General features: G+C 46.6%; 1 protein-coding gene across 1 annotated transcript in view; it reads left to right on the top strand.

Moving 5' to 3' along the window:
• Positions 1-6,410: 6,410 nt before the first annotated feature.
• The window catches only part of TNFRSF11A (tumor necrosis factor receptor superfamily, member 11a, NFKB activator), a gene marked incomplete at its 5' end in the record, with an annotated part of 13,327 nt that continues 7,417 nt past the window's right edge, over positions 6,411-12,320 (top strand). The window contains 6 exons of the mRNA XM_010142960.1: positions 6,411-6,492; positions 6,973-7,098; positions 7,647-7,790; positions 8,938-9,031; positions 9,400-9,494; positions 10,342-10,449. Coding sequence (XP_010141262.1) covers positions 6,411-6,492; positions 6,973-7,098; positions 7,647-7,790; positions 8,938-9,031; positions 9,400-9,494; positions 10,342-10,449 — 649 coding nt within the window. The remainder of the gene's footprint in view (positions 6,493-6,972; positions 7,099-7,646; positions 7,791-8,937; positions 9,032-9,399; positions 9,495-10,341; positions 10,450-12,320) is intronic.

Here is a 12,320-nt window from a genome sequence, read left to right as displayed (position 1 = left end):
GGAAAAATGTGCTACTAGGTTCATATGAAGTCTTAAAAAATTGCTTACGTAGCACGCAAGGGAATCTATTTCAAGCGTGTTATTTTGCCTCAGTGAATAGTTTTGCCTTATGAGCATCATGTTCTTCAGTGCCTTTTCATTGTTCAGTAGCAAGGATGAGATGAATCTGCTCTCACGGGAAAAAAAATTCTCCCCTGCAATGCCACATGTAGTAAAACAGGCTGCTTGTGGAAACAAGCCAAGGCCTGTTCAAATCAGGGAAGAATATTTCCACTGGCTTGACTGGCCCACAGTCCTTGGCAGAGCTGGTTCCTTGTGGTGACACCTAAAGAGTAAATAAACCAATTCTCAGCCCAGTGCTGAGCCCTTTAATAGACAGCAATTCCATCATGATGGAGAAGGTGCTGATCTGATCGTGCAGTTCTTTCTATAACTTACACCGTGGCAGAACAGTCTGTGGGTGTCACACGCATCCCCTCTACACAGCCATCGTCCACAGCCCTACCCCTACCCTTCATGTTTCTGCCTGCAGAGTATCCAGCATTTGTTCCACGTGCAATGCTAAAATCCGAATGCAGAGCTTCAGGCAGTGGAAGCAGGCTTCCCCCCTTCTCTACGAGAGTTCTCATTCTCCCTGGCAGCTCAGATGGGATTGCTGGGTCTTGCCTCATACCATACGAGATCAATATGTTATGTTCCATGCTGGTGTCATGCTGGAAGGAAAGGTTTGTATACGTAAAGATTATTAAGCGTAGAAAGTCCCCATTAAGCTCCGCATCTGGCATCCAGAAATAGCCCAGCCCAAGAAGTCTCTCACGGTCATTTCTTAAGACTTGACTTCAGTTGATGAAGCATAGAAAAAGAATCTGCTGAACTGAAATGCAAGAGGAGTGTATTCCCCGTAACTGATTGTGTCTTTAGTGCCTTTTTTATCGTTATTGTTTTAATTAAGCATGCATGGGTGTAGAGTGGCGAGTCATGGAGACTGCACCTGGAGCGGTGAGACCTGCTCAGCCTTCCTGTGGAGCGCTCTGCTGTTGTGCCTGTTTAATCTAGAGGCGATGTGCCTTTGCGGGCCTTCGCACAAGCATGTCTAGGTATTAGCTTTGGTAGGGTCATTATTCTGTACTTTTTAGTTCTGCTTGTTATGGTCTTGCTGTCACACCTTTTTGTTAAATATTTTGATTTGGTTGGCTTTTGGGGTTTTGCTCTCTGGTTAATCTTGAAAGTATTCTACCTAGCACTATTAGTCTTTGAATTGCTGCGGCAGTGAGGGCACATAAGGTTAAAGCATGAGGTTTTGCACCAAAGTGCAGGCAACGTGCAGATGACACTGACAGCCCAGTTGATGAAAATGTCAGGTGTACTCTTCTGGCTTTGTCTCTGGACTACGAATGCTTAGCACACAGTTTGGGCTGGTAGCAGTTTCAGCCCTGCTATCTATCACCTCCAGCATCTCCCATCCGGTAGAGCTGAGGTTCCTGTCTGCCTTACCCCTACTGCCCCGCTGAGAGAGTGGTCAGTGTGGCACTTCTCCTTCACGTAGTCTGATGGCTAGAAATAACTCTGGTGGGTTTGAGATTGAGGAATGGTCCTTCCCACTGGCGGAGCAGCACCAGTTGCTCAGGTGTTTGCTTTTTGCTGTGCACAAGAACAGAGGGGCAAGGGGAATAGTCAGGACAGTGCTTTTACCACCGGTTGCCCACTGCCTGGCTGCAAGTTACAGTTTTCTCTTGACCTCTAGATTATCAGTTTTATTCCTCATATCCTTTTTGACATCTTCAGGTATTCAGCCTCTAGCAGGGTTTCAAGGACCTATTTTTAAGAGTGAAATAATATTTAGTTTTTAGCCGTTGCAATTTCCCGGCTCTGTTTTGTCACGTGTTCTGTGGTAGTTCTGTGATGTGGTTTACTGGCCACTGGAAAGTTGACATCACCAACAGCATTTCATTCACAATCTGAGATTTTTGTGACGATTTACAGACCTGAAAGTGAATAGCTGGAATTGCAAAGCGGTGACTTGTGTGCTGCTTTGACTGAATTATCAACAATGAAGACTGTGTATGAAGGAACTGTTGCATTCAGGGTCCATGTGACTATGATTAGACTTTAACATAAGACTCCTCTTTCCCCTTATAAACTCACAACTGTAAAACTTTCCAGTGTCGTTCGTTGTGTATGTTACTATTATGGACCTCACCGGAGTGCCTGGGAGCAGCAGCCAGGGAGCAGTGCCCCTTGAGGGGCACTTTTTTTCTTAAATATTTTTTTAGGCAAGCCTCTGAAACTGACAACAGGCTGGATTTTGCTCAGCGATACTGCTGGTCCAGATCAGGTAGGAAGCTGGAAGTGTGTGGGAAGACAATCAGTACCTGTGAGAGGAGAGGAAGCTGGTCGGATTTGACAGATAAAAAACAGCAGTCGGGGGTAGAGGCTGTCCTAGCTGGATACCAGGGTGCTGTGCTTGCAGGGGCTACTACAGATCAGGAGATACTGGTCAAAGCTTGGTCCTCTTGATGAAGGCAAATAAAGATCAAAAAAGATCAAATATTATCGTTCTACAGCAGGCAAGTCGAAGGACCTCAAAAGCAAGTGGTTTGAATAAACTCAAGCTTCGAAGCATAAAGAACAAGTGGTGTGCAAGGCAGGACAGACACCACTGCCTCTCCCGTAGGCACTCCAGTTATCTAATACTAAATGGAGAAAAAAAACGTGCTTTCCCCAGTGAAATGATGACAGATGACTTGAATACTCTCCAGAAATAACTACACTGATCAAGAAGGTGTCATCTTAAGAGAGTTAGCCCTTGACATGTCTGTCCCTTTACATCTCAGGTTTTGCAAAACTAAGATAATCTCTAATGAGCAATCCTCACGGAGGCCTCAGGCTCTTGTTCAGAGGGATGTGGGAAAAAGACTGTGGAAACCCCCGAGCTTGTTCTTCCAGACTTTTTCTTTTAAAGAGGCCTATGCAACTCTATCTTCTTTGAAATGTCCGTCTGAATGTTCAACTGAGCGAGAAAGTAATTTTAGCATCCATGACACACAGCTTCTGCTGCCCTCCGATTGCTCAACAGCACCAAGAATAAATATTTCCTTAAGCCTGAGGACAGGAATCTGAATGCCGCTGCTTCCCCCTTCAGAAGCACCTGTGTGTGTGTTTTTTCAAGTCTGAGTAAGACAGTGGTGCTCTGTAGCTCTGAGTCATCAAAGCTCTCCAACCCCACAAGCACAAGCACACTCTTGCTTAGCATCCTTGTCAACAAATGGGGGGAAAGAAAAAAGTGCAGCTGAAAAGGCTGCCTGCAGCTCGACACCAAAACACAGTCCTGCTGCAAACCTTGACACGAACATGCCTGTTTTCCCAGAAAAGTCAATGGTGCTACTCCAGTGCTTAAAGGTGAGCAGGCGTTGGCGAGCTTTGCCAAACTGGATCTGCCAAGCCTGGAGGAGGTTTGACTTTTTTCCTCTGGACTCTTCCCCTGATAGATATACTTGTTCTGAGGTTTTTTTTGTTTTTTTAGGAACTGGTACAAATCTGTGCGCTTTGCACACTTTTTAAGTGACAGATCAAATTTACATGGGATACCTAGAGCTTTTTGAAGCACTAACATGACCATGTGCAGATGATTTAATGGCAGCTTCATCAATAGCGAGACTGCTGAAAGACTGACCAGGCTAGGTTTTGTCTTATTCAATCACTTTAGAGGAGGTTGACACCTTCTCATTCTTTGACGCCCCTTCCTTAGCTAAGAGCTGGGTGACGTCCAAATCACTCTGACCCACAGGTCAGCACCCAGTGAGAGAAAGGATATTCCAGGGGTTAAGGGGCGAACTTGAGACTTGGGAGACTTGGTTTGATTTCCTGTCACCTCTGTAGAGCCAGTTGGTCTCTGGGTGCAAGTTCCCCATCTGCAAAACGAATTGCACTTCCTCGTCTCAGAAGGACACTGTGGCGGGAATGCGCTGGTGACGGTGAAGCTCGAGTCATTGTGCTGCCAGCAGCACAAGTACTGCTCAGGCCCCGAGAGAAGCCGGTGTATAGTTTGATGATGAGACAGGCACAGTCCCCTGGCAGAGTTAAACAAAGGATAACCCGACTTCAAGGGGGCTGTATTAGCAAAAGGGCTCAAGTTCTGTTCCTACCCTAAGGGAACCCCAGGTTTTCCCTTCATGTCCTCTGTCCCTACAGCTTTCATGCTCAGCAGGTCCAGCCAGTCCATACCAGGTCAAAACCCCTCGCCTTCGTGAGGAGTCTGGGCTCACGTGGGGGTCAGCACACGGACAGCAAGAGCCCTGTCCTTATCTCATTGAGCATAAATGTAAGGAGGGCATATTGCAGCTCTGTGAATGCGTTGGCTTGTGTGAAAAGGGGAAGGACACGGTCACAGAAGAGACCACTTACTGACATAGGGCGTAGATTTATCCAGCTGTAGCTGTGAGTTACAGCATAACAATAGCCCTCTTTACATGGTAACACGTGGAGGAATGAAACGCTTTCCAAAAAAGTGGCCGAGCAATTAGCCTGCTCCCCTGGCCTCAGCACCAGGGGATTGCTGCTTCTGCTCAGGCTGAGCTGTGATTCTCAGAAATTATTCCAGAGCCTTTAGCTGAATGCTCTTTAGCAGATTTGCATGTCCTTCCTTAAAAAGGATGACTTTGCCCTTGTTTGATACTGCAGTAATTTCTTAGTCTTTTCTTCTAAAGAGGAACTATCAAACTGGGGCAAACAAGGAGGAAGAGGATGTTCTGTGACAAAAAGCGAGTGACTGGACCTGTTGTTTGTCTCACCACTTTTGTTGCCTTTCCAAATGGCTGGAAACAGGGAACCAGTCGCTCAAGACCTTCCCTCTGCTGCTCAGTCACCTCACAGCATCACCTCAACCCCGTGCTGGCCAGCTTAGTGTTTTGGCAGACCCCACTAAAGTGTGTTACAGAAAACAAGCTCCTTCAGGAGTGTTTTCAGCTGGGATACTGAGCAGGGTCGCTCCAGACCTCTGGCTTGAGGTACTTACTGTGTGCAGACACAGCTAGCACAGTTTTGGTAAGCACAAGTCACGCACCAGCCCATGTCTCAAACTCCAAGCCAAGTGTTTTAAAGAAAAAACTCAACCTTCGGGGCATCTTTAAGTTACAAGACCTTTCCCAGCATTGGAAGAGGACAAGGTGCTTAGGGAAAAATGTGTTCTGTTTAAAGAGATTGCTATTGCTGAAACTGGAAAAGGAGGAAAGAGGAGAAGTAAAGACTTGGAGGAAACAAGGGGAGAACACTAAGCAGAGGAATGGAAACCAGTGTCAGTGTGCTACTAGACGGCAAATGCTCCCTTTAAGCAGCAGCAGAAGCTTTATTGCAGCGTTCTCCAAGTAAAGGAGATTACTGTATTGACTGAGGAAGTGTTCCTTGCTACGGGCCAGATATTGATCGTATTATCTACTGCAAGATCAACAGCTGTCTGTCAGGTGTTGAGTTTGCCTGGAGATCTGCTGCTGGGAGACTCAAGGGCAGCCAAAGCTGGGTCAGCGAGGGGCTGGGCAGGGTGCTGGGCTGGCCAGCATCCTCACGGCACAAGCCATGCCCCAAAGCCTGGCCAAGGGGGCCGTGTGTGCTGTGCGCCAGTTGGATCACTGCGTGTGCAGGCAGCCAAGAGGAAGAAAAGGATGTGAAGGCCCAAAGGAACTAGAGGCAACACTGCTACCTGCTTTGCAGATGCTCTCTCGTGTAACAGTTTTAGGTGGATTGGGAGGGTGGTTTGTGTTGGGTTTGTTTTATTTTCTGAGGAGCAAAAAGCTGTTGGCTTAATTGTATCATCACCTCTCTGTATGGCTGCCTCAGTTCCATGGAACCACCTCTGCAGGACACAGTGGGAGCCATAAAAAGCTGCAAACTTAAGGTCTAATATTATCTGGGCATAGTCAGGAGTATTGTGTATCCCACTGGGAAGCTGGGAACTTCTCCTTTTTCGGGAATATAAATCATTCACCTTACTTGTTTGCTTAATGTTATACATTAAAACTGTCATTTGCCTGGGTCTTGGTCTGAAGTCATACCTGTGGAAGAGACTACAGAAGTGTCTTTATGCCACCTTTTTTTCTTTGCAATTGTTTTAAAGTCATAGATTTCAAATAATAGAGTACTGTAAGAAAAGGTTATATAGGAGGGCAAAAGTTCACAACAAATGACAAGGTATTGTTTTATTTATTTATCACCTGGCTGTATTACAAGTCCCTGTGTGTACAGCATCAAGTACGTATTCTTAGCATGCCTACAAAGCGCCTTTGAGGTCATAAATGTGCGGGAAGTTTATTGCTTAGCTATCCAAAACGCTATACAGAAGACAAGTTTTCCACCTCTCTGCCTACACTGTGATCGGGTAGGTCTGAAGCTCACGTCCTCTCTCTCCTCTGCTCCAGCTGTCACTGCAAATCACTCCGCCATGTGAAAGTGAACAACACTATGAATACTCCGGACGGTGCTGCACAAAGTGTGAGCCAGGTATGTGAGCACTGGGCTGTGCCGACTTTGTCACTGAAAAGCTCATCCACAACAGCTCTGTGGGTCGGTACAGCAGCTCGCTCGTGTGACTACCGGTCTGTTGGCACCTACCCTCGCAGGGGCATGATTTCAGGCTTACGAGTGCCTTCTAGTGCAGGAGTCCTGCACTAGGAGGTCCTGCTGACCTCGGCCAAAGCCATAGCAGCTGTTTTGTTGGGATAGCACTTAACCACTGCAGGAGACAGAAAGCAGCTTGGTTCTCGTGCGTGCAGGTCAGAGTGCTGCCAGGCCTTAAGCCTTGCGGATGTATCAGTGCCACACCAAATGGAGGCCAGACTGAGGAACTGAAAAGGTGGCAGGAAGGAATGACTGTCCACAGCAGTATGGCTGTGTTAGCCCAACCTGTTATTTTCCCTAAGCTCCTGAGACAACTGGTGTGCAAACTTGCAAACGACCTACCTGTCCTCCTCTCATTCACAGGAAAGTATATGTCTGCTAGATGCACTGGTGCTTCTGAGAGCGTGTGCCAGCCATGTGGCCCAAACGAATATATGGATGTCTGGAATGAAGAAGATAAATGCTTACTACATAAAATATGTGATCAAGGTGAGCTGTTTGTACTGAAGAACCTTTGAATCCAAATCAGCAAAGCACAAAGATGGGAGAGTGGATCTAGGGAAGTTGCTCTGTTCAGGTACCTGACACTGGGGGCTGGACTTGCAGAAGAACCTGGTGGAGGTGGAGGTCCTCGCACAGCAGATTCTGTGCTGTCCTGAGCACCGCAGCCAGAATCTCCATGCTGCTGATAATTATTATCTTCACTGGGGCCATTCACTCCTGTGAGTTGGATCTTGAAGGCTGTCCTTTTGCCCAGCATGCTGTGCATTCACTTCCTCTACTGTGTTTGCCTCATCTTTGCAATAGCTGTTTATTTTCTACAGCAGCTACAAGGAAAAGTACTGCTCAGGAGCGCAATCAGTGAGGAGCCCTGTGCTGATCAAGGGTCTCCCATGCTTCTTGAAAGACAACGTTTCCTCTAATGTGAACAGTTTTGCATCTGTCATTCAAGCAAATCAAATAGGTAGAACAGGGGTTTCGTAAACTTCAGGCTTATTATTACAGAGATTTTTATTCCTGTTTGCTTTCTGTTTTAGGGAAAGCTTTGAGAGAAGTGAACCCAGGGAACAGCACGTTCCAGCGGCAGTGTGCTTGTACAATGGGCTACCACTGGAACGAAGACTGTGACTGCTGTCAGAGAAATACCATATGTGCTCCAGGATTTGGAGTCAAGCATCCTGGTAAGATCCAGAAGAGGGGCATATGAAGTGAAATGTCCAGCTCAGACCTACAGGATGAGGCCAGCGTCATGAGGGATGTGATATTGTGAGACGATGCGTTGGTCTCTCAGATGCTGTTAACAGAAGATACATATCTGAGTTATCGTTGCTACTGCAATGACAGACCTTCCTGGACTGTGCACATTTCAAAGGCTTCTACCTGTGCTATTACAGATATTTAACCTGTAGGTTAAATCGTATCTTGTATCAGGTGACTTTGGCAAGGTTTCCTGTGGACATGGCAATAGTTGCAAGTGTTCAACGTATCTGTAATGCTTGCTGAGGTGTCTGGCTCTGAGTCACTAGGTCATACATTGCTCCAGTATTTAGAGAAGCAGTCCACTGGGGATTGTTCTGAGGCCAGATTTGTAATAACTGTTGTCCAGTGACACCACTTTGCATTTTTATAATGTTAGAAGTAAGATAGAAGTGATTAACACCTTTCAGGTAGCCCGAGTATTCTGTTTTAGATGAAAGATTTATTACAGACATTTATTTTAATCTAAAGTCTGATCAAAACCAAAGCGCAGATGTTTTGTGAGTGGGAAATAGAGATAGTCAAGTTCAGAGTTGTAGCAAACACTGGGAAGAGGTGCGCCGAGCACGAGGAACCCCAAAAAAGCAGCACATAATAGAGTAATGGAGGATGAAATGCTGCATGGGCCTGGAGCACAGTGGTGCTGTTTTTCCTCCTTTCTAGCAAATCCTGCTACAGCATTTCATTTACAGCGGCTTCACAGAAGTGACAATACCGGTTACCATTGCTGTCTGTGGCATAGCATCTACAGGAGAAAGTTAAGGGAAGGGGAAGGATGTAATAGTTGTGTGTTATTTTACGCTAACTGCACATGGCTCCTGGTCATTTCCCATTTTGATCATGTTGAGGAGTGCTCAGGTGAGACTAGCACACTTCTTTCTGCTTACATGAGACTGTCATTGCTGCTCTAATGTTACCTAACATCATCCTTTCTTAAGGCAGGTTTTCAGAGGGGTTGAGGCAAGGGGTGGTGGTGGAGCAGGAGGATGGGGAGTATAGTCACCTTCCCCTCACCTGAAAAGAATCCACAGAAACTCAGCTATGAATTTTTATTTCCTTTACTACACACAGTGCAACAAGACAAGGACACGACGTGTATACCATGTCCCAGAGGCTTCTTCTCAAAGGTTGCTTCATCCACCGACAAGTGTGAATCCTGGACCAAGTAAGTCCCTGTATCTTGTAAAAGGTCCACAACAGCCAGAAGGCAGGGAGAACCTTGGGCGAAAGCACTTTTCAGTGGGGTGTTTGAGGCTGACTGCAGAGCACGCAGAGCATCTCTGCTGGCTGTGCAGCAAGAAAGGTGTTCTCACCCTGAAGCTTGAATTCTCCTTGGAGGGAAGCAAGAGAGAGCAGAACCAACAGAACTGCTGAGCTGACACAGCTGAAAATAAGGTATCTGAGGTTCTCAAGGGTTGAGAAATGCAGGAGAAATGTTGTACATCACAACAGAAAGTACTACCCTGTGTAAGTGCAGGAGCCACGACAAGCTTCCTCTTGGAGACCGTAGCCTCTTTGTCTTTCTCGTTGTAGCTGTACAGCTCTAGGAATGGCAGAAATCATGCCTGGAACTGACAAGTCAGATGCAGTTTGTGCAGAACGGAAGATGCCTGGGCCATCAGAAGACGGTATGTGTCCTTATACAGATTATCTGTTAGAAAGTAGCAGGGAGGAGAGTGTTTATAGGGTTTTTGGCCGGCTTAACTCCAGTCCCATTGTGGGTGACTCTAGGGGGAGCAGCTGTAGACCAGCACCCTTGGAAAATCCCACCTTTAAAGATTACTTCAAGCCTGGTGGCTCCAGGGCCCATGTGCACTACTGAGCAGAGCTTTACACCTCCCACTGAAACTGCACAGCAAGCAGCACTGCTGCTGTACCCATGACCTCTGTCACATTTACAGCTCTTTCCTGTTTTCAGGCTGCTGATTCCATACTCACGTTACCTGTATAAAGTCTAGCAGTGTCTTTCCATTATTACTTTACAGCAGTGGGTGCAGTCTCAGCTGAATGTAGCTCTCCCTTCTTGCCCACTGCCCGTTCCCTCCTCCAGTGTGGAGGCTGCTCGCCTGGCATACAGTGATCCTTCATACCTGACATAAAGGACCAATTTTGCCAGCTGAATTCTGTAGTCTCCATGAGATATATGTACTCCATCACCTGAGGGAGAGCAAGCACAGCCCATGGGCTGCTGCCAGCTTGCAGGGGGACTTTCAGAGGAGCATGACTGGATCACACTTCTCTGAGACACCAAGACTGTTTTTTATGGAGATGGCTCGATACCAGGTACCTTCAGTAAGGCTGCTTGTCACAGAACTGCGTGAGGGCTGGAGCTCTCGTCCTTTTTACAGAAACCGAAAATCACATAGGAAGGAAAAAACCCCTTTCCTGTGGAGAAGCAGGTGAAATGAGCAAGGATTGTCATACTGCTGAGTACAAGCTGCATGTTGATAGCACTATCTTTTTTTCATCCTGCAGAAACAAACAGGATCTTATACGTGTTGATTGTCATCTTGTTTTTTGTGGCACTAATCGGCATTGTTGTCTTCATCATATACTACAAGAATAAGGGAAAAAAGCTGACAGGTACGTGATAGCTAATGGTATTCGTGAATGTGACAACTGCATGGCTCTGTGTGCACTCTGATTTCATGGGTAACAACCAGGTTAAGAAAATCAGGAGTTATTTTGAAAGTTCTGTGCTGTGCCTATATCTGCCCATACGGATAAGCTTAACTAGTGGAAAGCCAGGCTCCAGTTTCCTTTCCTCTAGGCAGGCAGCATGTTACACTTCTGCATAACGCATATCGCCAGGTATCCTCCTGCAGCCCTGGCATGGGGGGACCGCCCTCGAGGCAGATGCAGCCACTGTGTGGACGAAGGAGGGCTGGTGCTCAGGGCTTTTATAGCAGCACAGCTGCTCTGCACCATGTGGCACAGCAGACCCCTTGGCTGGAGAGAAGCAGGGAAAGTCTTACGGGGATTTCACCAACTCCTGTCTCCTTTCTCCCACTTTCCCCCTTCCCCTGAAGCCAACATCTGGACAGGTTAAAATAAGGATTTCAAGTCAAAGGCCTAATGTGTATTTGAAAACACGATGGAGGCAATGCTTTTAGCTGAAGGCTGAAGTTCTGGTGTGGTATGGAAGAAACACTGGAAGGAAACAGAATAAACAGTAAACATAGAAAAATAGAAAAATCCTAGCAAAGGCATACTGGATAACAGTGGGATACTGCATATATTATTAATACAAGAGAAATGCCTTCAACGGTTACTCAACTTTGTGTTAAGCCCTGGATCTCCTTACTTAAGAACACACCTGTATTGCTCTGTTCATTTTTTATTTTTCTCTCTAAACATGGAAAACTTTTCCCAGTGTATTTTTTCCATCATCTCCTTTCCCAAGCTTTAGCAATTCATGAACTGTTTTGGGAGCAGCAGAAGGGAAGACACCAACCCTCTCTTGTAAAGTATATTCCAGCCTGTGTTTTAGAAGGACGCTCCCTCTGCCACACTAAACATGGGTTGTGCTAAATCTGGAATTGCTGGGATGGGCTGGAGGAAATGGTGACTCTCCTTGCAAAGCAAATACTTAACAATGCAAAGCAGGTTAGGGGGGAACACTCTTTATTTGCTGTTTCTGTTGCCCTGCTGCTCTGCACTGACAGTCTTTCACTGGCTTTGTGGGGTAAGTCCTGCTAACCAGAGCCTCAGAGACTTGCAGGCTGAGGAAGAAGCTCTGCTTGCTTGGCAGAGCACACTGACGGTAAATGCACAGACTCACCATCGGAGGAACAGAGTCACTGCTGGGAACTGGCAGGGGCTGCGCAGCTCATCTGTCTTCAGACACACAAAACCAGCATGAGCTTCAAACATGCATGAGACCTGAGCCCTACAAAATCTCCTGAAAGCATGAGCAGAAAACCAGAATTGCCAACGCTGATAAGTGTCAGTCTTTACCATAAAGCAGTGTTTCCTTAGGAGATACTCGGGTTAAGCCCCATTGAGTACACCCTGGCTAAGTGGAGCGCGCTGCGTTTGGGCCCACCACCCCATGGGTTCAGTGGGTCACCCTCTTCTCTCCAGATTCCTCAATCCTGTCTGAGAAGGGCCTTTGGGTCGTCCACGTGACTTCTCTTAGAATAGACCATATAGCTGCAAGCGGGTCGTTATTGGGCTGGTCATAGCTTGGTATGACATATGACCAGGAGAGAAACCTCATTTGATGTGGAACACAGTTTAACCGTGGTCTATTTTAGGAGCTCGGAAACATTTGTTCCACAGAAATATATCCCTGTTCCAGTTACAATGAATCCTCAGCTAGACCGATGCTGGGACACTTGAACAGTCAGTAAAAGCAGTCTCGCTGGGTTTTATTTAATATGATACTGCGGGCTGTGAATGACTGTGGGTGTTTAGGTCTGTGGCTACCTTCAGCACCCGCTATATGTTACAGC

This window comes from Buceros rhinoceros, unplaced genomic scaffold (genome assembly GCF_000710305.1).
Source record: "Buceros rhinoceros silvestris isolate BGI_N320 unplaced genomic scaffold, ASM71030v1 scaffold29159, whole genome shotgun sequence".
NCBI lineage: Eukaryota > Metazoa > Chordata > Aves > Bucerotiformes > Bucerotidae > Buceros > Buceros rhinoceros.
The sequence above is the reverse complement of the archived record's forward strand: the minus strand, read 5'-3'. Positions and strand labels throughout refer to the sequence as shown.